Genomic DNA, 26,671 nt, shown 5'->3' on the forward strand with positions numbered 1-26,671 from the left:
TTAAAAAAATCTGTTTTTTAGACAGATTTTTAAAGAACAAATTCCAAAGTATAGTAAGTCATACATTTCCACTAAATTTATACTTCAAGATAAGCTATAGTTAAAAGTGTTATTTATGACAATCGAAGGACATTTTTCCATTTGATGAATAGGCAGAGGTGAGTAATGCAGTCATATCCCACAGATAACCTGCACTGAACGCCCCTTTTTCTACTGTATCTCTGTAGGTTCAGGCTCATCCTGTGTTGTGTGTCCTGTTGTATGTTGCGTCCACAGTCAAATCAATGAGATACATGTAAGCTATGGGGAAGCAGCTTTGGAATGCCGCTGTAAATGTGCTGTATTAAAACACGGCCATAATGTTTCGATGCCGTCTCAGCAGGACTGATCTTCTTACCTCACTCTCTGCTAATCAGCAACAAATCTGTGGGCCTTAATCTACGGCCCCCTGCACCCGTCCACCCATCTCATTAGATTAACAAAATGACATGCACATATGAACACACAGACACACACACACACTCATACATGACCTCAATCTGATTTCCTTAAAAAGGTAATTAATTATAATTTGATCAGATTTTCTTGAATGGAAATGATGTTAGTTACAATATATTAAAAGAAACAACCTTAATTGCTCTGCAGCAGTTGCATAGGATATGTGCAAAATATTAGAAAACACTAGAAGTGTTTCAATATTTTCATTGTGTTGATTAAAAAATGCACGCTCTTTGTTAATGAAAGAATATCAGTCATATGGTGTGTGTGTGTGTGCGTGTGTGTGTGTGTGCCTGTGTGTGTGTTCGAGTATACAGCAAACATATGCAACCAAATTAAAGCCTTAAAGCTGGTGAATTGAAGAGGATTTGATGCAGAGACCAATTCATGGGAATTAAGCAAATTAGGTCTCCAATTAGCTGCTAACATTGAATAGGAAGATTTGGTGAACAATAATTAATTAGATGGATCTGTCATTGTTTTAATGAACATTGCCAAAAACAACTGTGTTGTGAAAAAACACCTGCTCTCTCTCTCTCTCTCTCTCTCTCTCTCTCTCTCTTTTAGGCTTTATCCCTCTGACATATTGTTTGTCTATTCAGAATCTAATTTAATGTCAAATATGGCCTTATTCAAATATTCAATAATTTGCAAATAAGAAACCCACATGAACCGAGACAAACAAACTTTAGAAAAGTCAATGTATGATCTAATCCTCTTAGGCTGCAGCACTGTGCATGTAAATGCCAACCTTTGCAAGTCAGAGAGGAATTTCTCTATTGACAGGGAGCTGGACAGGTAAAAATCTGACTTGATTTTTTTGGTGGCATTATTTTGGAGTCATCCTATAAAAGAGCTGCTTCAGAAACACATACACTGTGTGGATTTCCTCTTTTTAAAGACCCATATCTTACATGTTAAGATCAGGGTTATCATTGTTTTGTTAATGCTGCCATATAGTGGATTTTATGCTTTTAACAAAAACTTGTATTCAATATTTTAGTTTTATTATTAGGACAGTTCATACATTCCTCTGATTTCTGTGACAAAAAATACAAACTAAATAGGTCTCTTTCCACAAATGATGACATAGTGCTCCAAAAAAAGGAACAATTTTCAAACAAATGACTCCCACCAACCCAAATTGCTCATGACATTGTTCAATACCTGGGTCACGATTTCTGGAAAGGAGCGTTGCCTTTGAGTTTTGCAGCTGAATGTCACTGACACTCTCAGCATCACGAGCTGCTGGCCATTTAGTTACATTATACTGGTGAGAAGGCAGACAACAGTTTCCTATTCTACCTGCAGTCCACAGGAAGAATATTTGATTTTAGGGTGGGCTGTCCTTTTGAGGTTGTTACCTCGACTGATTCATCTACACATACACTTCCTAAAACGCCCCCACCCCTCTGCAATAAATCCCTCCCCTCCCTCTCGCCTTCTGCCTCCTTCCCTTTCCTCCACTTGCTTCATCCCTTACCTCCCGCGGCCCCCCATCTTTCTGCAGCAGTGGTTACGGATTACAGTGTGTGATAAGCTTCCTATTTCTTGAAACTATTTGGGATTGCTGAGATTATCTGGCCTCATTTCCTCGGGAGTCGGCTTTGAAAAGCCCGATTTTAGTCTCTTAAGGCAGAAGATTTTGCATCCCGACAGCTTTGACTAATTAGCATCTAACACCAGGAGGTATTTAAGCATTGGGCTCACTTTTAGAAAAACCTGCGCGCACACACACACACACACACACACACACACACACACACATTGAAGAAGCTGATCTTAAATTTGATATTATTAATCAAGATTTTAACAAAACATTGTACTTTTGTAATTCTAAAAACATTCAGAATACAAATGAAAGAAGTGCAACTGCTTTAAAAGATTCATAACTTTCATCGATTTTATTGAATTTTCTGAAATCATTTCGTCCTTACTTATAAAGAAGAATATTTGTTTTAACGTCACCTAGTGATACAATCATTAAAGATAACATTCTAAAATGTTTTTTAGCCAATAGTAATTCAGGTGCCAAAGTGTAAGTGCAGTATCCCTCAACAATACAAGTGATTCTCTCTCAGAGTATAGAGGCATGCAGGCCTGGGTGGAGCCCCACTTGTGGCTGCAGGCTGGACCAAGGCCAGTAGAGTCTGGGTGCCAAGCAGGAGAGAGGGACTGCCGGGGCTGGAGGACAGCACCAACAGGTTCTTGTATGACTGCGGGTGAGGGCGGGGTGATAGGGGGAGCTCAGAGAGGAGAGTGGGAGTTGTCCTGCCACCCTCCGTACCCTCCGCCGTGCTCTCCGGCAATGGTAGTCCCCGTTACAAAAGTCTTGATAGTTGGACGGATGAATTGCCCAGAAATGGCCTTTACCATTGTCGCTGCGACCGGCTTTGATGAAACAATCGTTGAGGGACAAGTTGTGACGCACGCTGTTCCTCCAGTTTTTGTCCTGTTGGTAGAAATAAACATGGTTAGTCAATACATGCAAAACAAGTAAGAGTCAATGAATTGTTGTGCTCGACTGAAAATTAACATAGGTGCCTGCTAAGTATCGCTGATCCTATTCAGGATGTCACCTTGTCCTGTTGTTGGCAGGATGCAACATGGCGTGTCAAGACAGTATATGATCGGCGTAAGACACGACACCCTGAGTTACCTTTTTAGCACATCAAACCGGTGATCAACTTTAATCCACTAGGCTACATCCAATCTGTTGCAGCACCTGGTAAAGGCAGAGGCAGTTTGCAACCTAGCAACAGGATTACTTTATTTGTGAATTTGCCAACAAGAAGATCATCTAATGTCCCTGTGAGCACCTAATTGCCTAACCACTCAGACAGATTACCTGTGCCAAGTAGGTCGGCTCTCTTGTGAAAATGGCTGCCTTGTTGAAGTAAATTCATTCGAAGCTTTGGGCAAACACACGACTTTCTTCCCAGTGTCGGCAATCATCTGTACCGTAAACCTGACTTCATGTCATCACCCAGTTTTACTACCTTACTTTCTAACTACCGCCAAGGTACAGCTATTGTTGTCTCACAGACACACAAGAAGACTGACTGAATGAACGTACCTTGTTCTTGAAGTAGGGGTAGTGGTCCATGATCCACTGGTAGATGTCGCACAGCAGCAGCTTCTTCTGCTCAGATGCTAGGATTGCCTTGGAGATGAGTGCGATGTATGACTGGTTGGGTTTGTCTGTGGTCTTCTCTGGACTGCTGCTGTTCGACGTGGTGGTGGTCACTTCCTCCTGCCCCTCCTCTTGTTGCTCTTCATCCCCCTCCTCTTCTTTGACTTTCCTTTTTTCAGTGTCTGACCTCTGCAGACGCTTCTCCGGTGTCTCGCTGCGAGTCCCCACCTCTTCAGGTTTCTGATGATTTGGCATGTTGCTCTCTGTCCGCTCTGCCGCACGACTTCCTGTCGCTTCTTCTTTGGAACCTTTGGCTCCTTTATTGAACAGAAGGTAGTCAATAGTGAAGCTCAGTCCCAGCTGTTCTCTGCTTCCGTTGCGGCTGCTTCTGTCCTCCTTTGTCATTTCTGAATTAAAAAATCTGATGGCACTCATTGCAGAGATTTTATTACACTGACTGGTCTATGGTCAAAAATGTCTCAAAGTTGTCTCAGAGTTGTGCGCCTGGGTTTCACAGCATGGCTATTTTCCCTTATAAAATTAGAGCCTTCATAAAGTCAATGCGCTCGATGCCACTCGATTCTATCGCCGAAGTCTTACTGTTGACAAGATCACAGATAAAGATGAGCCTCTCAACTGTTGTTAACCTTGATGCGCTCACGAGTGACACTCGTATCTCAACCTGTGGAAGTGACGTCAGTCTGCTGGACTAAACGCAGTCAACAAATTTGAGCTAAATGTTTCCGAGTCTGCTGATCAAAAATGTCTTCCTCACTCTCCTGCTGCCTTTTGCTGGTGAATCAAAGACGTGTGCCCCACAGTTGTGAAGGTGACTCTATTTATATGAGTGTGAATTTATCCCTCACAGAAAGGGGCAAAGAAGGCACAGCAGAGGTCCAGGTAGGGGGTCTCAAATGAGGCGGATTATTTTTATTAACCTAAGCAAATCTTTGTAATTACGGGAGATTAAACACTCAAGATTTAGTGAGACATGGGTGGCAAAGGATGGATGCTGTAGAATCAAAGGCCTTTTAGATGCCAGAGTTATCCTGTTAAAGTTGTTTTGTCCGGGATGCTGTCCAAAGAATTACTGCAATTACTATGGAGCAGTAATTAATGGGTCAAGTTCAATGTTTTGGAAGTCAGCCATGTTTGTTTTTTCCCTTTTTTTGATTAAGTGCTCAGTGAACAAATGAAAAATCAGATTGATTGTTGACATGAAGCATTTTTCATTGGATTAGTTTTTCACAGTAAGGTCATAAAATGAATGTTTGTGTCATTTTCCTCTATAATCATGGATATAAGACCTTTATCAGAGATCAGGCTGAATTGCCCATAATGCATTATTCTCTATCATTGTCTATTATTTAATTTTTTAACAGTTATTATTATTATTTTCTAATTACCTTCTAATACAACAAAAATGAAATGAACTCTCTGTTTGTGATGACAGTCAACACAGACAGTTTTTTCCCATGCAGGTTTTGCCATATAACAGTTTTGAATGTTTATCAGTGTTTTATGGTGTGGTGTACAGACCACACATCTACTGTGCTGAAGGACACTGAAGGACAGTGTTTATTGTTGCCAGATGGACTTTATCTTGATACAACTACATTTGAATAAATACAATTTGCACTGTAAAAAGTGTGAGTGCGTCGACAGAAAACTGTGGCTCTGTGTGTTTTTTGACTACTACTCTAAAGCACCGGATACATTTTTGTTATATAACATTTCAAATGATTTCAAACCTGCCTCACAATTAAACTGTCATGCAACTTACATACCTCTCTCTCTCTTTCATCCTCTCTGTCCTGACTTCTTCTCCTCCTTTACCGGGCCGACTGTCAGCAGGAAGGTTCTCCCTTATGAGCCAGGTCCTGCTCAAGGTTTCTTCCTGTTTAAAGGGAGTTTTTCCTTGCCACTGTCGCTTACTCAGGGGTTCCGGCTCTGGGTTTCTGTAAAGCAAATAAAATTGAAATTGAATTGAATTGAATATATGGAGTTACAGCAAATGTTTTTGTTTTCTCCTCTAAAACAAATACAAGTGTCTGTTTAGATGACATTATACTAATTGACTAACAGGCCACTAGTGGAGATCTGAATAATCCCCATGTTAGATATAATTGACCCACATTTTTTCCACAGCAGGCATCACTTTAGGTCATAAAACCCCAATACTGCACTGTCTACATGGATCTGCTTTGCTCTGCCAGGTTAGGGGGTGAAACAGATGAATCAGGTCAAATCATGGCCCATATTGCCCTCTTCTGTTTAAATATTGCAACAAGAAATATATGCAAACACACTGTAGAGTCCTGCGGCATATTGCTCATACGCCTTTACACTGTAATAAGTTATACTAACTTACATGCAGGCTTATATTCTAGTAACAACTACAAAAGTGAACCAATATATATTACAGAATAAATAATTGGAGAATTTGCCTATGCATGTAATAAATATATGTGACATTTAATGAACTAGAATTGACCAGGTGCATTCTGAATGATTGAACTGATGGAATTTTACAAGTTAAATAATTCAGTATTGATAATCTTTTTTAATCAATCGGCCCATAGAAGCTCGTCCCGCTGAAAATACAGCATACAGTTTTATTGACGTTTCACATCCAAAAGTAAAGCCAAAACAAAACACACCATGTTATTACATGATACTGCAATTCCCTCAATTGATTTTTGCGTCTCCATGAGGTTTTCTTTGCCCACATACAAGGAGCATCAGGAAAAGCAGGGCTGGATCCGCGGGGGAGTGAACGTGTTCCAAAACTTACTCATTTTCAATCAAGCAAACATTGTGAAACAGTGTGGTGTTTATGCTTCAATGGAGGCATGGTCAGCCCGTGCGTTGGCGTCTAAGTGTGATTTGTTAATTATTCGTTTTGTCTTAATTCTGAGCATACCTCAGACAAAGCATGGACTCCACATCCCACGGCTGGACGCAAAACCTGAAGTGGAATTTTTTGCTCGGACGGGAATCAGTAGGGCCATGCGATCCAGTCCACTTGTCAGCCCATGCTTTACACCCACGTTGTATTTAAATAGTGTCTAAGCCACAAATTCGCAATACTAGGAAACTATAAAACTGAAACATTATGAATATTAGAATAATTTGACAGGTTGTAGCTTTAATGTAGACTGAGGCCTATTTTAGAAAACAGACCTGCCTCTTAGTGTTTTTAAAAAGTTGTACTGTAACTTTAAAACACGTACGTCCCGCCCATTTTGAATGTTGCGCTTTGAGCTCTGGTTAATGCTGCGATCTGATTGGTTTTTACTGCCTGTCCGTCCTAGCAGGTTTAGCGTTTCATTGGTGAAAGACTAGCCGTCCTCTCTGACTCTCGCGGTACTGCTGCACGAAGATGGCGGCCGAACTGGTGGAAGCGATGGCAAGTAGAGCTTGGTTGGCTTTGGTTTGATGGGAGATGGGCGCGGGAGTGTGGGAAGAAACTCATTCCAGTCCTGGGAAACTGGGGGCTTTGTATTAATATTCGGAAAAGTATTTATTCTTTTGAATGTGGTTTAATACATTAACCAGAAAACGAACTAGCTTGCGGGGCTAACCTAGCTAGCATACTAGGTAATGTGTACAAGGCAAGTGCGTTGGTTTAGCTAGCATCACGCTGGCTCTGAAGGAAGACCCTGAAATGAATGATGAGACCATGCAAGCATCCGTGGGTTAGCTGCCATCATGCCTCCTGGCATGTCACAGTTTGAGGTTATTTGGATTACAGTCACGTTTATCTGTGGGTAGCCGACTTGTTTATGTAACTGTGCACCTGTCAAATTATCCAGTTGCCATGATTAAATGCCGACAGCCCAGTCTTTAGAGCTAGCTTGTCGGTAGCGCTGGAGGCTACATTGTGATGTCCAGTGTTGTAGTCTGTTCAGACTGGCTGCTGAACAGACTACAACGTTGCTGATTTTATGGCTGCAGTTTTACACAACTCGTCCACCAGAAGCCCAGTAGACAACCGTATTGTTTAAATCTCGACACAAAGCAGTTGTCTACGGATGTTCAGTACCACAGCATCAATAAGCTGAAGCAAGTCAGACGGGTCGTTGTTTTTCGGCAACGACATCATTCAGTGATTTGTTTTTATTTTTCCCCCCTGTACGATCACGCCGGCATGCTTTGCTTTCTTCGCTGCCGGTTAAATAAACATCCTCACGCAGGCCAATCCAGGTTATTCCGTTATAATTGTGTGATTGAGAGTTTTGTTATCAATTACACTTGCTGTGTATTCACTGAGTTTTGTTGTGCTGCAAGTTCAGTTGTTAAAGCCACAAATTAAACTCTCAAAAAGTAACGGACACTGACATAAACAGTGTAATCTTGTGAATAGGTTGATAAACTTTCTTCCCCTTATTACTCTAAATATTGTAATAAAGCTGCGTTTTGCAGTAAATGATTTGTGCTGCATTATAATGGGCTGTAAACTGTAAACAAGCTGTACCTGTCTCTTATTATAAGGATTAGGACATGGTTTTACAACACATATTTTATTTACATTTGTGTGTGTCTGTGTGTTTTTGGTTTTAAACCATTTTTCAATTAATGACATTCCAACATAATTACCCCATTACCAGGTACACATCTTTAAGTGTTTTTTTGTGTCTCAAATGTCTGTATGTATGTATTCTGCAGATGTAAAACAATGACTTGGCCAAGTTTAGTCTCACTTTGTAGCTGTCCTTGCTTATTTAGTGTTCTTAAGTTGGTTCAATGTACTACATTTTGTTGAAAAAACCATGAGATGCCCATAATGCAAGCAATCAGAATAAGCAGTGGAATGTCTTCTTAATATAGCCAGCTAATTACAAGGCAGTTTCAAGCCTCTGTGGGATTAAAGTAGCCAAGGACAGATGCTAATTTAGGTATCAAACCTTTTAAAACCCTGCAATGTTACATATAATGGTGAATTATTGTGTAAACCCTGTCATGAGCAATATTAGCAGGTATGATTAAGCAGGACTCCTTGTGAATTGCATTTGATGTATTTTGATAGGGTTAATAGGCAGAGCAGCTTTTGAAACAAACAGGCTATAAATACTAATGTACTATTTAAAGCATTGCCGCCTAAACATTCCTTACAACCTATATTATTTCTATATTGGGGATGTGTTTCTCATGATTTTGTCTTTTCTTTCCACTAGAACATGGTTAAAAGTTTCCGGGTCTCAGACCTACAGACGCTGTTGGCCTCGATGGGTCGCAGCAAAAGTGGGCTGAAGCAGGACCTCGTGGGACGTGCATTGAGGCTGGTGCAGACTGAGTACAGCCCAGAGTTGCTGAAGAATGTCCGACAGCTCTACGAGTCACGTTTCCCCAGAACATCTGGTTGGCTGGCAGCAAGGCGTCCAGAGAGCGTACCAGTTGCCTACTCATCCCTCAGCTCCTCCCCCTCTGCCACCTCTCAGGGCACTGACTACCTCAACGGCATCTCCAAACCGATCCCCACACCTGCAGCAGAAGTCAAACTGGTGCCACTGCCCTTCTACCAAACATTAGAGACACTGCTGCCACCAACAGAGCTAAGTGAGTGCAGACTATTAATGGGATGTTTATTTGTTTCAGCGAAATGTTATATTCTTTGCTGTTTTATAATGTATTTGTGTTCATCTGTTTCCAGTTGCCCAGAACAATGATAAACTGCAGGACAGTCAATGTATCTTTGAACTAACACCGAATCAGGCAGATCAGATCAGGAATGCAAGGTAACATTTAGTATTTTTTTAATCAAACATTTCCTGACCAATCTGCAACTTGATACTTATTTAAAATCGCACTTTTGTTTTATTAGTGAGCTTCGTCCAGGAATCCGATCAATTCAAGTGGTTCTTAGGTAAGCCGTTCCCAGTGAAGCCTAACGGAAATTTCACAGTCTTGTTGTGAATGCTCCGGTCCTGTCAGAAACCAGGCTGTTAGTTATAATTTCTCACACACATACTAAAGAAATAAAGAGAAAATCAATTTACCATTCATGCATAAAAGGTTTCTGTGACAGAAACAAATCTCATTCATTTATGCATCTTGTAATACAGACAAACATGCAGTTAAACTTGTAGGCCTAAAAGTCTAATTGTGTTCTTTTTTTCAGAATCTGTTACACAGACTCCATTGGTGTTCAGGAAGACCAGTATCCTCCCAACATTGCTGTCAAAGTCAACCAGTCCTACTGTCATGTACCGGTGAGTTATTTCATTCACACCTTCAGGATACAAACAAGAATAACGTCAGGCCTGTTTTTCTGCCTGTCTTTTTGAAAGAACATGACTATGAGCCCTGCAGTCATTGTGTCACTGTTGCAACATTTTCACAGGACGATCGTCATCACTTGCATACTTGCATGGTACCTAAAGTTTGTAGTATAAGCACAGTACTTGAGTAAATGTGTTTAGGTACTTTTCACACAGGTTAAGGAAAGGAGGGGACGGAGAAGCAATAGCTTCCTTACTAATGTTATTTCCCGTTCTGTGTTTGCAGGGATATTACCCCTCTAATAAGCCTGGGGTTGAACCTCGTCGCCCTTGTCGTCCCGTAAACATCACTCCCTGGTTGCATCTTTCCAATGTCACCAACAGAGTCACCATCACCTGGGGAAACTTTGGCAAGGTCAGAGTCAACTGATAAAACTCAGAGTCCAGGTGGCATCAGAGCAACCACCTAGGCAGATTCCATGGTGCACCAAGGCATGCTGGGACTAAATTGTACCATTATATGGTTACTTAATACTTACTTATTTATTGTTTGAGAATTTCATCGGTCCCACTTATCCTAATGTGGTCTCTGAGTTATTTTAGCAACTAAATAATTTTAAGAAAAAGAAATCCACAATTAAGTTGTTCCAGCACCTACTGGTATCTTCAATAGGAAACTGAATATAAGTAGTTGGAGATGTATGACTTGTTTGGCAGCCCTATAAAATATGAGATGATATAAATCGGTAAGCTTCCAGCATAGACTTTAATTCCTAATTTCTGATAAGCATAAACTGAAAAAATATTTCCTACTGTCCTACGTGTTGTGAAGTTCTTTAAGCCTCACCTCAGTCAGTGCTCAGTTTTTAATGAGAACATTCTGTCTCAAATTAAATGCTCATGAATCTCTGTATCTGTGCCTTTAGCGGTACTCTGTGGCAGTATATTTAGTGAGGGTCTTCACTGCAGCAGACCTCTTCAACCAACTTAAACTCTGCTCTGTTGAGAGTGCAGAACGCTGTCGTGAACGCAGTGAGTGATATTTCTATATTTTGTCTAAATCCTTTGCCTGCACTTTTTCTAATTTCTGATTGTTTCTGAACCTTTTTACACTGTTTAAGTAAGGCTAGTTTGTGCATCTGAGTTCAAATATTAAATCATATTGTCAGACAGATGTGTCTTTAACTGCTAACTTACATTTGTCTCCAGTTCAAGACAAACTGCGTTTTGATCCAGAGAGTGAAATTGCCACCACGGGCCTCCGAGTTTCTCTCATCTGTCCAGTTAGTACATTATTGTCAATAACCATGACATATTTAGCTGAGACGTGCATCTACATTTGTCTTGGTAAGCATGATATCTGTAACATTTCTTTCTTCTGTTACCTCCCAGCTGGTGAAAATGCGGCTTGGTGTGCCATGCCGAGTGTTAACCTGTGCCCATCTTCAGTGTTTCGACGCAGTCTTCTTCCTGCAGATGAATGAGAAGAAGCCAACGTGGACTTGTCCTGTTTGTGACAAGCCTGCTCCATTTGAGCTGCTTACTATTGATGGGTAAGGAGGTGGAAGCATGCTCTGACTTGTTCTTACTTTAATAAATTCTAAACCTTCTAAACATTTGAACAGTTTGTTTGTTGGCTGCAAATAACTATTCAAGCTACACAAATGCTATGGTCCATTTTATCAAAAATATAAATCATAGATGGAATATAATACAGAATATTTCCATCCTAAACAATTTGGGTGTGTCCTTTATGACAAATTCTCTCATAGACACTCCCTTGCATTCCCAAACAGTGAATGTATTGTACTACACTTTGGCTGCAAGGTATATTTGCATTCCTCAAATGTATGCTTGTGTAAAAATTCTTTCTCTAACTGGTCCAATTTTAAGATTCAACAATCATTTGTCGTTTCTGTTTCAGTTATTAATAGAATTATCCAGAATAGATATTTCAGTGTTTTTTGTCTGATCTGTTTTTCAGGCTGTTATCTGAGATTCTCAAAGAGACGAATGAAGACATTGAGGAGATTGAATACCTAACAGACGGCTCCTGGCGACCCATTAGCGATGACAAGGAGAAAGACAGGGAAAGAGAAAGCAACACACCAGAATACCCTGTTGTTGATATATGTAAGTGTGAAACTGTGCCTCTTTGCCCTGTGTTCAGTGGTTTTCCTTTTTCTAATCTTTTGTTAAAATGGCTTGTGTCTTTTTGTAGGCAGTCCTGCAGCAAATGGCCATTCACCAGCCCACAGCAGCACTAGTCTGACGGGCAAATCTGGAAGCAGTTCTGCGGCGGCAGCAGGAGTCACAGGAGGACCTGCTGTGACACCAGGCGGAGGTGTAGTGGTGGACCTGACTCTTGACTCCTCCTCTGAGGAGGAAGGTGGCGGGGCCGGAGGAGACAGTGAGGACACAGAGGATAGTGCCGACAGTCCTGCCCCAAAGAGGGGCCGATATAACTATGACAAAGACCTGGTCACTGCCTACTGACCCCGCAGCTCTGTCCCCTCATAGACTGACACACACACACACAGAGACAGAGAGACAGGGGGCTTAAAACTTGAGGACAGGAACACAATAATCCACTAGATGCAACAACTTTCCCTAATGCCCAAGTGTCAGAGCCTTTTAGCAGCTCTGGTTTATATCCAGACAAAACAAATACACAAACATGCACTGCTAATGAATCTTCAGTGTAGAGCGATAAGGATTTCTCTTTGTACTGTGCACCACGGAAGCATCTCTGACTCTTTTTGGCCAATCGTCTCCTTGCAGTGAATATCTGTACCGTCCTGCCTCTACTAAAGAAACTGAATGAATTGAGCACCCCACCACCACCATCACCACCCTGCTCCTCTTTTTCCAGACTATTCCCTCTCATACCACCCTCATCTCTCTTTGTATATGACTTGGAATAATAGGCTCTTTTAGTCGCAGGCGTGTTTTGTCACATTTGTGATGAACAGGCAAGTAAAAAAAAATGGAGGCTCCTCAGTTTTTTGGTAGAAGGTGCGAAACACCAAATGAAAAGGCACGAATAATTTGGGGGAGGATAAGTAAGAGATATCTGAAGTGTGATGCAAATTCAAACCTCTCCTATTGTGTTCTTTGTTCACAGAATGAATTCAAAGCTTGAATGTTTTCTTTCAGGAATTTATCCTTTTAATTATATAACAGCAGAACACAATACTGGCCTCAATGTGTGATGCTCTCCATTTTTATTTTGTCCTTAGATAAAGAGAACCTACCTCAGTCATAAAACGTAAGCAGACTGACCAGAGAGTAGCTCTGAAAGAAGTGGAGGACGGAGGAAATGTCTTTATGAAGCCACTTTTACACTGGAGATTGTGTTTTCCTTTATTTCTTTTATTGCTTTCTTTTTTTGTAGTTTTTGTTATTCCATCATTCAATGCAGCTCTGTGCCCATTGAAGCAACAAATATTCTGGTTATTGGCTGGTTTGGAGACATCCGGGCTAACTGAAATGATGCAACAATACATATGGGTAGACCTGTGCCACTGTAAAACATTACAGTAATCATATCTGTAAAGGGATTTGTTAGGGTTCAAATTTAGGAATTTCATTCAACGTAACTCGTCAAACTTACTGTACGGCAGCTGTGCCAAAGCAGGTAATGGTAAAAGAATTCACTGACAGGAAATGGTTACAAGGTTTTGGTGCCTTTTTCGTTTTGTGGTGGAGTTTTGGGAGCCCATTGTGTTTGGACAGCTGAGCTGTTCAGTCGATGTGACCAGAGACGGTGTTTTATTCCATTTATAATTTAGAGTTAGATTATCCAGTCACAAAAAAATGGACAGAATAGGATTTATAAGTGCTGTCAACCTTTTACCCCACAATGCTCTGTCCTCCTGTGAAAGTATCATATTATTTATTTGCTTCACATTTTTACAGTGGTTTGTGGCAAATCTGCACAATGTGTGGCTGTACAGACCATTACTGGTGATTGCAGAAATCAGGGCACCTCTGCTGCTGGGATTTGGGTGTAGAGGTTGAATTGATCCAGCCTCCTGGCTCTGCTGTTGATGAATGCTGCTTTTCTTTCCCACTGAATAAATCTGACCTGGGTCAAAGCACCATTCAGAGAACTTTGTTGTGGAGGGTTGAACATGTCTGACACAATAAAACTTAATGACGTGTCAGTAGGTGTAACCCCACCAGGTTTGAAGACTGACTGGATATACACAGGCCTGCCTGGAATAAGCAGAGTTGCCTCATCCCCCCTCTCGGCCTCCTTTCAGTGTAGATAAGGTCGTATCTATTTGCTGGAATAGAATTGGACTTTAATTGCAACATGCTGTAGGCTTACAACTAATTTTTCCCTGCACCTGCATTAATTTTGTCAGTATGTGATGGCTGCTTCTCAGATAGGGATACTCGGGTTTGTCTGTAGGATGGTGTCAGATGGTCGTGTTTGATAAGAAACGGTGTTGCTAGAACGGTTTGCACATTCATCTGATGCTTCGCCGTACCTGAATGGCTTATGTTTTGAAAGCCCACCCATAGTGAGTATTAATCAAGGATCCCAGAGTTCTTATTTGTCTTGAAGCGCGTAAGCTTAGGTTTTTAGTATCAGAATGTGTAAAACTAGAAAAGCAACAGTGCTACTGTACTGTGAGACACCTGGAGGAGTTCTGCATGGCGTGCTTACCTCTGTCGTCTGGTTTCTGGTTTCCTTTTTGCCTTGCCCAAATGCACAGAGAAGTCACCTTTCCACATTTATCTGGGTCTCACTGTTGCAAGTGTAGTGCATTCTCTGTTAGGGTTTAAAATATAGATTGAGGCAAATCTGGTCTTCCATTTTTCTCCTTCTTTTGACAGCTTACAAAATCAATACACAGATGGAAACATTTTGGGTATCCTCACAAAGTTGATGGATGGCACTTGTAATGCCTGTAATACATCAGTCTGTTCCTGGAATGGATCTTCTTATGTACGGCACTTTGAAGCAAATTGTAAAGAACTCTAATGGTTGCCTTTAACGAGGCAGTCTGTATTGTAAGTAACTGCTATACACAGTGGAAATGACATTGTTCATTTGTTGCTAGGTATAGAAGGTCATTATTTGAGTGGATCTCCTGATTCTCTTTGCCTTATGGTTAAAGATGAGAGGCGGTGCAGGTTGCTACTGTGGAACTGAGCCAGATGAGTCTACAGGTTGTTTGGGAGCTGAAGAGGGCTGAGGGTCTGGTCATTTTTCTAGTGGCATCTCTTCTTATTATAATAATGCATAAGGTAGCATGGGCAGAGGCTTACAATCCATGATGTAAATGTTTTGTTTGTTGTGTTTTTTTTATATGTTCATATTAAAAGACAATAAAATTTAATAATATTTTATTAAGCCTTGAATCGCCTCCAGTTGTTCCTAAAGGCGAACATACGGTAAGAAGCTGTTGAGTGAGGCAGCACAGGAGGCTAATGCCACTGAGACCTGGGGGAGGGGAGGGGGGGCTGGTTAAAGGTGTGGATTGTTGTCCTGTCCTGTACCAAAATGATCAGATCTGGGGACACATTTGATGCCTGTTGAGGTAAAAACTGTAAAATTTCAAATGATCGTATTCTAACAGCTGTTATTGACGTGTGGATTTAATTAAAATCAGTTCTTAAAAAAACGTGTCTGACCTTATTTTTTTATTTTGAAAATGTCGGTGTGACAGCTGAAGATGTCTGCAGTTGTTCTCTTGTCGGATCAACTTCAGCCTGAGGAAATGTAACGTTTCAGCGGTTGTGGACAAATTGGCTGTTTGGAAGACACCACTTGGAGTCATTTATGTTTCAAAGATTGAGTGTAAATATTTTGCTTGTAAGGACTGTCCATTTTCATCTGTAGGAATTTCTAATAACAATTTCTATCTTTCTATCTTTTTTGTTTAATTGTGTATTCTTAAGCTCTAAAGCATCATTTGTAAATCTGAAGTTCCCTGATGTCACCAGTGGGTGGCAGTAATGCACTTTACTGCATGTTTACTAATGGCCTTTTAAATACAGCTGCAGAGTGAATAAGTTAAATCGGACTTGTCACTAATTAAAACCAGTATACTGGAGGTGTTCTCATATTACAGATGTCATACCTCCCCAAGATTTTTTTTTAATTATTATTTTTTTGATAGTTTTTGCATGTCTCATATTCATTTGTAGGTCAGCCTTGTGATTTTTATTAGGAGCTCTTTCTGTGTGTTGCACTTTGGACTGTTCAAAGCACCACAGGCCTGCAATAAACTGCTGATTGTCTGATTACTTAAGCTGTAAAATATGATCAAATATATTAATGCAACCAAATTAGGCAGCTAGTGAGAGATGTGCCTGAAGAGCTCTGAGGCTGTCAGCTGCAAAGCTGGGGCTGGGGCTAGAACTACCTGCAGAAGAGCAAAGTGGATGTTATTGAATGGCCTACATGAAGGTCTGACGTAAATCTGATTGAAAACCAGGGGAGTGTACTAAAGACCATGGGTCCATGCCAGGGGACCATCAAATCTAAAGGAGCCTGAGAGATTATTTTTTATAAAATATTAGCACCTGATGAACAACAAGGTAGGTGTTTATAGTTTGGAGCCAACAGCAGCCTAAATAAAATCAAACAATGTGGAAGCACAGCAACCAGGTTAGTTAAAGTAAACAGAACACCTGGCTGTAAACTGTGATGATTTTGTTTCATTGGCTAAAATGAAATGATTTTAAATCAGAGCAGCTGAAATTAACCTGGTTTATAAGACAATCTCGCTTTATGGAACAGGCCCCAGGTCTGATGCTGCAGGCAGCTGCTGCTTCCTGTATTGAAGCACCAGCAGTCAGAGCCAAAGCCCTGCTCTCCTCAGAGCCCCACACCCCGAGCCGAGACACGGAGGGAAATACTGTTCGTACGCCGCCGTCCTGCTAAATTAAGCCAGCCGATTCGTTCTCCCGGTGAAGGCGTCGTTAAAGCCGCGGTTGCCCGTTGCCGTGTGAAAGCTGAGAAGTGAGGAGCTGCGCGTTAGGACTGAGAGACACAGGGCACGATTTTTCCAGGAGCTGGCGCTAGCTAGTAGCAAGCTAGGTGGCTAATGGCTAGCAGCAGCAGGTAGATAACCCAGAAGAAGAGAGAACAGCAGAAATGTGTTTACTGTAAATTCTGCAGATGCGTCGGAAAAACTGACTTTTAAAGGGCACACCGGCACGATATGTTTTACCAAATTAGCTAACTGACATGTCACTGTGAGTGTACTAACTTTGCTAACGTCAGCTAGCCAAGTTACTAGCCACCTAGAGCCTATCCTGTTGCTTTCTCGGACTGACTTTCGAACAAGGAAACGGGTGGGTTAACAGCTATCCAGGCCACTGCAGGTTAGTGCTTTATTTGATAAAGTCTGTTAGGGTAGTTATTGAAATGGCTCCCAAAAGAAGACCCGTTCCCCTGAACATTACGCCCATTGGGGAGGGACAGGCCACCTCCAACACGATTGATGCTGCATCTGAGTAAGTAGCACTACTATGATTCAAATGCTCTGCTTTTATAGCTAAGCAATAAATATTTACTGGCACGTTCATTCTGTGTACCACCATTAAAGGAGATGAGTTAAATGTTCCTGTCATATTTTTTCCCCCTATTTATTAAACTGTTGATCCATCTGCCTCCTCCTCTCAGAGCCAACCTCGAAGCCTTGCACAAGAAGCTGGGTGAGCTGGACCTGGACGAGCAGCAGAGGAAGCGACTGGAAGCCTTTCTCACCCAGAAAGCTCAGGTTGGGGAGCTGAAGGATGAAGATTTTGACCTCATATGTGAGTTGGGAGCTGGAAACGGAGGAGTGGTCAACAAGGTCCGCCACAAACCCTTGGGTCTTATCATGGCTCGAAAGGTAAATAATTTTTTTTTCTGCTGCCGCAAGACAGTTGGAGGGAGCTGTAGCTGAATACATTCTAATGTGTTTTTAGACCGGCAAGCATAGTTTGCATTTTATCACTGCTTTACAGTATTTGTGCTGTGTTTACTTGCTGGACCCATGTATGCATGGAGAGGCACGCTGACTATTAGGCACCACTGACAAATTTTTGGCACCAAAAATTACAACAAGCTCAGATATTTTTAATGTAAATAAGAGTTTTTGAATTTCTGTAAGTAGTGGTGTGTCTTTTCACCTCTGCTTGGACAAGTTCAAGATGTAAAAACATTCTAAATTTGGGCCTTTGGCAGCATCTGTTTAGAGAGAAGAGAGCTCTGAGTGTAAAAGGAAAATATCACTTGTCAGGATATAAATCTGCCACCTGCTTATCACAGATATGATAATGATTAGTGATGCATTTGTCAGAATTACGTGGGGAAAAAATTTTTTAACAAGGAAATGCCAAAGATATGTCTGAGGTTCTTTACTAGCATTGCTGCAACCACATGGTTTGTCTTATCAGAGAGCACTGTCAGGCTAATCTTTTCACTGCTAAATGTATATAGTACATCTTGCTTATTTAAAAATTCTAAATATATATTCTTCAGGGGTTCTATACAATATGAATAGTATGTTTAATTTGAGTAATGTCAAGATCTGGATAAAGATAAAAGAACAGACCAGTATATCATCTTATAATTGACAATGATGAAAGAAGTATGCAGCTTTGTGTACACTGTTACAGCCTGCAGAACAGCTTTGCCTTACATACTCCATAGCTTTCAAATCTAATCATGAGAAACCAAACCAGTTTAAAAGTAAATGCAGCACTATCTCTAAAATCTGTTCACAAACTTGTCTAGGAGTTTATGTGTAATTTGTGTAAGGTGCAGTATTGAGAACTACACTCTTGTGGCATCATGTGACAGTATGATGAATACGTAGAATGTCACTTATATCACAGTAAAGGTGAGAAGTGTGGAGTTTTGAAAATAGAAGATGTCCTGATTTGTATATGTGTACATTTCTTCCAAAATCCACAATCTGATGGCACTTAAAGCCTCCTTGATTCCTGATATGCACTGTTGGAATGATTGGTGGATTGCACCATTTTCTGTAATGGTAAGTTAGGAGGTCTCTGCACAAGTACCGGAGAAGCAACTCAAACAAGCTTACACTTGCAGGAGTTAAAATGAAACATGCCGGTGGAGTTCCCAATAAAAGCTTCACAACTGATGGGAAACAAATTAGAAATGACATAATGATAATTATGTATAATAACAATGACATACACATGTTGGTTTTTTAGTGTAAAAAATGGTGTGCAAGGATGTCGGTGAATGACTTAACTGCCAGATGCATCTTTGACAAACAGAAGTTCATGGTTTCACTTTTTATCCTCCTCAGTTGATCCACCTGGAAATCAAGCCTGCCATCAGAAACCAGATCATCAGAGAGCTGCAGGTGTTGCATGAATGCAACTCTCCTTACATTGTGGGCTTTTATGGTGCCTTTTACAGTGATGGAGAGATCAGCATCTGTATGGAACACATGGTGGGCCTCTAGTGTTTTACTGTGGTGCAAAAATATGTAACGTGAAAACAGCTACACAGAGAGTCTGTCAGTATAAATATGGGTAAATTCTGTCCTGACAGGATGGTGGATCCTTGGACCAGGTGCTGAAGGAGGCCAAAAGAATCCCAGAAGAAATCTTGGGAAAAGTCAGCATAGCAGTATGTACACAGATTTAATTTTGTTTTCCTGTCTAGTTTCTTTCTGATGTTTTGACCAGCGTTTGCTATAAAAAGATTATTTTCAAAGTGTGTTACTATGCATGTTTTGCATACTCATTGCTCATCCTGGGTGTGTCTCTTGTGGTGTTGCCTAACTAACTGTGTACTGTTTAGTCATGCAACAGTTGGGTCAGCTCTGTCTTACTCAATTTTAACCTTCTGCATGAAGTGCAAAGTGTAGAAATGCCAAAGCATTTTCTCATTTTATTTCCAGGAAATTTCCAAGCTTGATCTGTGTGCACATTGTAGACATTTGTCTTGAGATTTTGCTTTGCATTGAATTCTTTTTTATATCTTACTCTCTTGTTTACAGGTGTTGAGGGGATTAGCTTATCTGCGGGAGAAGCATCAGATCATGCACAGAGGTAACAGCCTTCTTAAGTCTGTAAATTACATTGCTTTCAAAATCTCTTCTGCAACATTTTGAGGTTATGGCGATACAGACTAGGTGCATGTAGAGATTAAGGTATATGGTTATCAGTTGTTTATTATCCTATACTAGGACTATTTAACATAATGGAGAATCCGTGCTTTTCAGACAATGAGCATAAGACGATGCATTAGACAGTACAATTTTTCAAAATGCAGCATTATCTTTTTTTGTTTCACTGACATTATCCTTGCTCTTCTTGAACACACAAAACAAAAACCACTCTGGTATGATGGTTATTTAGAAATGTCTGGGCGTTTTTTTGTTTTAGCCACTTCAAATGTGCCTCATTAACTTGACCGGCTCCAGTTGTCCCTCTACTTTTTCATTCAAAATTTTTATTAATTGTCTTCATGCTTTTTCCTTCATATGCACTGCATCAAACTCTTAAGAACTTTAGCACACTAACCACAAAGCAAGCTATTATTTGGGAATGTCACGAGTTCCTGATCATAGAAATTTGTAACATGGAGACAAAAACAGGCTTGGTGAAAAACTGTTATCTTAGCCTTCAAACAAAATCAAACAAAGTCACACCATAACAAAGTCAAAGGCCGGTGCACCAGTGTGCAATGGTGTGTGTGCTGCTGTTGTGAACAGCCTTAGTGAAGGGAGCGGTCAGACATGCACGGTGTCGGGCGGTGTAGTTTCACTGTGCTATGGGGTCGGTGGTACTTTAGGACGGAGTTGTCTGTGAGCTCAGGCGGTAATTACAGTCTCTCAGATGTGATTATAGAGCAGCCGCGCCCTGGTGACCCCTCCCTCCATGTCTCCCGCCATCGTCCTCTCGCTCTTTCATGCCATCTTCTTCTTCTCAGTCACTCCTCACATGTCCTTGGCTGGTGGGAGGGGGGGTCACACACCGCAGAGGACAGATTGCAGGGCTCAGTCTTGCACCATTATTTTGCAGGATGTTTTTCAGCTATGAGCTGGGTATGTGGAGGACTGGGCTTGTTTATAGCGGGCTTTGCAAGAGCTGAGGGGAAGCTTTTCATGCCACCCGCAGACCTTGTGGCAGACTGTAGTCCTGCTCTAAATATTTTTATGTTGTATGGAAGACTTTTATCTATAGGAGATGTTTGTTGTCAATCAGAAAACTTGTTATTGTCTCTCGCTCTGTAGCATGACAACAATAAAACTTAGAGCTAACCATCTTGAGTAGGGCTATCATGATGTTTGGAACAGCCTCCTTTCTAAGCACTTTGATGAACTGAAGTGTTTTCAATGCTGCTTTAAAGACAAAGAGTGGTCACAACACAAAATGATGTGTGTAAAGACAGGTGCAACACATGATTTTCTTCACAGCAGCAGAACATTTCAAAGTTAATAATGTTGCATATGGACTTATTAATAGATGCGTAGGTAACGTTTAATGCAGTGGTCATGCAGGTACTCTCCATCTGATTCAATCTATTCAGTCTGATGTTCCAGGTTTTATAATCTCACTTGGTATACAAAGTAACAAACAGTAACTAAACACAGTCATTTTGCATTTTGCAATGTAATTACAAAGGGAAGCGGGCCCACCAGCACTCAAATATAAATGCTCATAGAAGCATAGGTCACTTGTGTGCAGTATAGGCCCTTTGCACATTCAATGCAGAACTGTAAATCCATCACTGCCTGATGGATTACAACCCCTGCACTGCAAAAACATTTTGTTTAGAGCTCACAGTCCAACCTTCATTCCAGGAACGCCTGACACACGCCTGATAGTAACTGCAGTCACTTCTCTCCCCTACTAAATGATTTGTGTAGACAGGTGTGATTTACACACGAGTTACAGTGTCTTTCTGAAAACATATTGTTTGTTTGTCCACGTCCTATATAGACGTCAAGCCCTCCAACATCCTGGTTAACTCTCGGGGGGAGATCAAGCTGTGCGACTTTGGTGTGAGCGGCCAGCTCATAGATTCCATGGCCAACTCCTTTGTTGGAACACGCTCCTACATGTCGGTGAGTCAGTTCTGCACGCCTGCGCCCCCACCCCTTTTCCTCTGGCCCTATCCCCACTTTCCTTCTCTACTTTTTTCATATGGCTCTTGTTCACTGGTCCCACCCTCTGCCTTCCATTCCTCTGGCCCTCCCTCACTCCCCTGCCAAGAACTGAGGGCTGTGCCCAGGAAAGGGCTCTTTGGCAATGAGGAAGGCAACTGTGCTCGCTCTTTCTCGTCCTTCTTTCACCTCTCTTAGACACCTCGAGTGCTGCTGGTCTGTCCCATCCTGTTCTCCTCCTTTACCCACAAAACACCACTGGCGTTGACACAGTTGTCCATTGTAATGACTACCGCACACACCTGTCCTTGCACACGTTCTACCTAAAACAATCCAAAGCTTCTTTTCACTTCCTGCCAAACACTCTGATCCTCTGTCATCCTGCCCTAACCACACCCCACCTCTCCTTGCCATAACACCTCCCTCCCCTTCCCAGCTCCCCTTCCCACTCCTCCATTTCCTGTGCCTTCCCTACCCAGCCCTCTGCCTAACCCTCTCTCCTGCCTGGCATCTTGGCTCTACCTGCTCCCTGTGACGTAGATTGTGTGTTTCTTAACAGCCGGAGAGACTGCAGGGCACTCACTACTCGGTTCAGTCTGACGTGTGGAGCATGGGTCTGTCCCTGGTGGAATTGGCGATTGGCCGGTACCCCATCCCCCCACCAGACGCCAAAGAGCTGGAAGCCATATTCGGACGGGCTGTTATGGACGGGGCCGAGGGAGAGCCTCACACCAACATGCAGAGGCCTAGACCACCAGGCAGGCCTGTGAGCGGTATGACATGCAAAAACCTAAGACATGGACAGATTGATTTGTCCAGAGTTTAGATTTTAATTGTTATGCAGAAAGAATTTCATTGTTTCCATGATGTACATCTTTGCTACAGGACATGGGATGGACAGCAGACCTGCCATGGCCATCTTTGAACTTTTGGACTACATTGTAAATGAGGTCAGAGAAGCGAGTGTTGCGCAAGAAACAAACATCATTTAAGTATTTAACTTGTAATCTTTGATTTTTCTTTTTTTCCCCCCTTAGCCGGCACCTAAACTGCCACTTGGTGTCTTCACCAGTGACTTCCAGGACTTTGTTACAAAGTGGTAAGTCACAGGCAAAGTGTGAAATTACCAAAGGCCAACACAGCCTCACGGAGTCTTTATCTTTGTTCAAGCAAATAGATAATGTACAAGCAGACAATTCAGTTTTATATCCTTTCTGTCTTGGATCCAACATCATCATAGTCTGATGGTGATAGTGTGGACCAAGCAGCCCATCATCAGAGTTTGAAAATTAAGCTCAAAAGACCTCTATGCCTGACTTACAGAAATAACAGCTATATGGGGTTTTTATTTTTATTTTTTTAATGCTTTCCTGATTGAAGTTGTATTTAAAACAGCTCCAGTACAGATACCTTCTTTTTTTTTTTCTTTTTTTTTTTTTACTGCCCCTTTTCTAAAATCCATGTGGACACAATCTGCAGATACCTGAATGGAGCAACTTGTCTCAACAAGGCCTTTAAGTGCTCTCTGTTGGGAGAAATTCATCACCTGAAGGTGACTGAAATCCATAAATGTACAAGTAGTTTAAAAGTAGTGCAGAGCTAGAATATAAGGGGATAAGGCAGTTGGGCAATAAGTACAACTTAGACTTACAAGATCATTACCATTTGTTTCAAATGTCATTCTTTTACACAGGACAAATGAATTTCCAGATCATATTTTAATCACAACAGTAAATTAAAGTAAAGACAAGCAAAACACGATGAACTGATGAAGCTGCTTGGAGGTGCAGCAAAACTGTCTTAAAGAAAACTCTAGAAGTCCAATTTCGCTTGCTTCAATCTTTTAAATGTTTTTTGTTTGTTTTTTTTCTTTATGAAAGCCAAAAGTGTCAGTAACTCTTGTTGCTGCTTGTTTCAGTTTGATTAAAAATCCCGCTGAGAGGGCAGATCTGAAGATGCTGATGGTGGGTACCTGAACTTAATATTTCTCAATCTCATTGTTTGAATACCATGTTTTTCTTCATGTTGATATCATTTACCAATGCAAACAAAGATCTCCTTTTTGTTTTCCTCCAGAGTCACACATTCATCAAGAGATCAGAAGTAGAGGAAGTGGACTTTGCCGGCTGGTTATGCAGAACCATGGGTCTCAACCAGCCCAGTACTCCCACCCGTGGCACTGAGTAATCCTACCCCCCCCCCCCCACCCCACACATACACACTCTGCCCTGATACATCTCTGGGTTTCTCTGCATACACACATACTGTAAATACATGTACACAAGCCATCACATGCACACAAATTGGCACTTTTTTCATCTTGCTCTTGAATAAAACCGTTTGGCTTTCCCCTCTCCCTTTGTTCATTTCCTTTCCACTAGCAGGGCCCATCGAGTTATTGTACTGTAACACCAGCTTCACCATGACAGTGTCAGAGCGGCCACAGCTCACATTTTTTTTCACAGAGGATGTAAAGCACTGAGGGGCTGACAGTGCGTCAGCTGAATTTGCATTGACAAACTTCTTTTGTATTGTGGAATATTCTGTATTAATCTTTTCTATGACATCAGCTGATGGCTTGTGGGACTGTATTTTAATAAATAACCTGCTGTAGAGATTTGTTGGGCTGAAAATGACGAGGAAATCGAAGCATTTGATCTACTTCTAAATTGGTTTTATTGAAGGTTAATGCAGCTGTTTGGATCAAAATGTTTTGTGCTAAATTGTTTTATTTTTATTAATATTTTTGGCAATTACCTCCAATATTTTAATCAAATTAGTGAGTAGAGTGCAGGACAAATGAGCATGTGAGGAGTCATTTTCTCTTTTTGGCAAATAAGCCATCAGTCTAAAGATCACTTTGTGAACAATGTCACAAACCAAAGAGGGTACTCATGACTACTAGAGTTTCTTGACGGCTGATTTCTTCTTCTTTGTTTTCTTAAATGCACATTTCTGAACAGTATATCCGTGTACTTCGAATGTTCTCGTTTCTCAGTGATCTTCACTGATTGTGTTGACATTGTTTCCTCAACATTTCAATTCACAGTCCACACTGTGTGTCTCTCAGGAGAGGACGCATGTGTTGACGAGACCTGATACACCCCAGAATGTTGTGGATTTTGAGAAAACAATGATCAAGATGTATTCATGGGATAATATAGCATGGTTTATTATCTTTCTAAATACTGTATATGTATTTTATTTCCCAGGATCATGATGGGGATTATTCGCTGGTGTTTTTATCAAAAACCTGAATCTCTGCAATGTTATGAAATTTCAATCACGCTGACTTAATTGACTTGTTTTTTTTCTCTTTGTTGTGGGTCTGTATTTTTTCCCTGAAGTGTATTTGATTATGTTCTTACCAAACTTCTCCATGTGGCGCTCCAGGCTTTCTCTTTGGACACAGCCAAACCTAGAGGCTTTTGAAAAAAGACTTGGGTTGAAATACTTCTAGAAATGTGTTTTCATTGTGAATCAACCCAATTAATTTTAGTAAAAGTACAAATAAGTGCAACTTAAGAAAAAATTTTCTGACTGAACATTTGAACCCAGGTCTGCGTTAATCACATGGTGGTGGTGTTACTTGCTAGCCTGCCGTCTTGCTAGGGCACTTGTATTCTCTCTGCTTATGGCTGCCCCCTAATCCCCCCCACCCACCCCCCACCTGAAAAATGTGCATTCGTTAAGAGCAAAATGGATGCATTGTCACTTGTATGTGTACAAAGCTATATACAAAAATTACAGGAGTACTATTTTGCAGTCTTAATATACAAATTTTTGATTTATGTAAATGACAAGGAGAAGAGTCATTTTATTATAATATAAAAATGTGTTGGATATGGTTATAATGTATAAAAAAGATTAAAATAAAACTTATTTGTGAATGTACTGGAAGTTTTTCTTTAATTTATAATGATAACCGTTGCCGTCATGCACATATGTGCTTAACAGACATAAAGCACATTGTACTAATGTTGTGAAAGTCATTCATTGATGGGATTGTATGACTTGTGGATAATTGCAAGATTATTTCCGGTTCTGATTTTTCTTTTATATATATTAAATTATACTACTGGACCAGCTTGGGGTCAATGCTATAAGATAGATATTGAACTATTGTGGACTTATGAATCAGTCTAAATTATTTTCTGGCCGGTTTATAGTAATTTATACGACAAACCAACAAGCTTGGCTGTGATTGGCTGGCAGGTGTAAACATGGCTCCAGACCTTGCTGCAGGTAACTATAGCAACAGAATCTGTGCTCAGTGATAACATTTAGCCATTTTAAGCAACTCGGAACAGATTACGAGATGAATGACGATAACATAACTTTGCAAAGGTAAGCAATACCTATTTTTCATTCAACTTTAAAAAGGTTAACTACGCTATCATCGCAGTTTATCATTGAGCCGTAGTAGGATGCTAAAATATGCACCCGGAAGTACAACGGCCAAAAAAAGGGAAAAAAAGTTGCTTGCAGGCGGGCTACACCTCTCAACCACTCAACATACAATATTTCCAGTTAAAAATAATGTCATGAATATGGTTATAAAACAACCTAATATACAAAAATGATACGAAATGAGTCTACATCCTCGCTATGGAAGTCCCTTACAACTGCCAAGAACAATGAATAATGAATACCTGGCCGAAACATTGATATGCTATTACATTTACCAAAAATAATAGCAAAATAAATGTATGCAATGTATA

General features: G+C 40.9%; 3 protein-coding genes across 3 annotated transcripts; 2 read left to right on the plus strand and 1 right to left on the minus strand.

Moving 5' to 3' along the window:
- Positions 1-2,575: 2,575 nt before the first annotated feature.
- On the minus strand, positions 2,576-4,036 carry foxq2 (forkhead box Q2). The gene is made up of 2 exons (XM_028403922.1): positions 3,575-4,036; positions 2,576-2,950 (listed from the first exon to the last, which is right to left on the minus strand). The coding sequence occupies exons 1-2, from the start codon at positions 4,034-4,036 to the stop codon at positions 2,576-2,578; spliced, it is 837 nt and encodes a 278-aa protein (XP_028259723.1).
- A 2,937-nt stretch (positions 4,037-6,973) lies between these two features.
- pias4a (protein inhibitor of activated STAT, 4a) lies at positions 6,974-15,217 on the plus strand. Its single transcript, XM_028404326.1, has 11 exons — positions 6,974-7,040; positions 8,809-9,190; positions 9,285-9,369; positions 9,456-9,497; positions 9,753-9,843; positions 10,139-10,267; positions 10,779-10,884; positions 11,062-11,135; positions 11,245-11,405; positions 11,837-11,985; positions 12,074-15,217. The coding sequence occupies exons 1-11, from the start codon at positions 7,014-7,016 to the stop codon at positions 12,346-12,348; spliced, it is 1,521 nt and encodes a 506-aa protein (XP_028260127.1). The 5' UTR covers positions 6,974-7,013; the 3' UTR covers positions 12,349-15,217.
- Positions 15,218-16,279: 1,062 nt separating this feature from the next.
- On the plus strand, positions 16,280-24,138 carry map2k2a (mitogen-activated protein kinase kinase 2a). The gene is made up of 11 exons (XM_028404006.1): positions 16,280-17,328; positions 17,498-17,708; positions 19,140-19,286; positions 19,388-19,465; positions 19,839-19,890; positions 21,787-21,911; positions 22,510-22,723; positions 22,836-22,900; positions 22,988-23,049; positions 23,869-23,914; positions 24,027-24,138. Exons 1-11 carry the CDS (start codon positions 17,240-17,242, stop codon positions 24,135-24,137), a joined length of 1,200 nt encoding a protein of 399 aa, XP_028259807.1. The 5' UTR covers positions 16,280-17,239; the 3' UTR covers position 24,138.
- Positions 24,139-26,671: the final 2,533 nt, after the last annotated feature.

This window comes from Parambassis ranga, chromosome 4, assembly GCF_900634625.1.
Source record: "Parambassis ranga chromosome 4, fParRan2.1, whole genome shotgun sequence".
In the NCBI taxonomy this organism is placed as follows: Eukaryota; Metazoa; Chordata; class Actinopteri; family Ambassidae; genus Parambassis; species Parambassis ranga.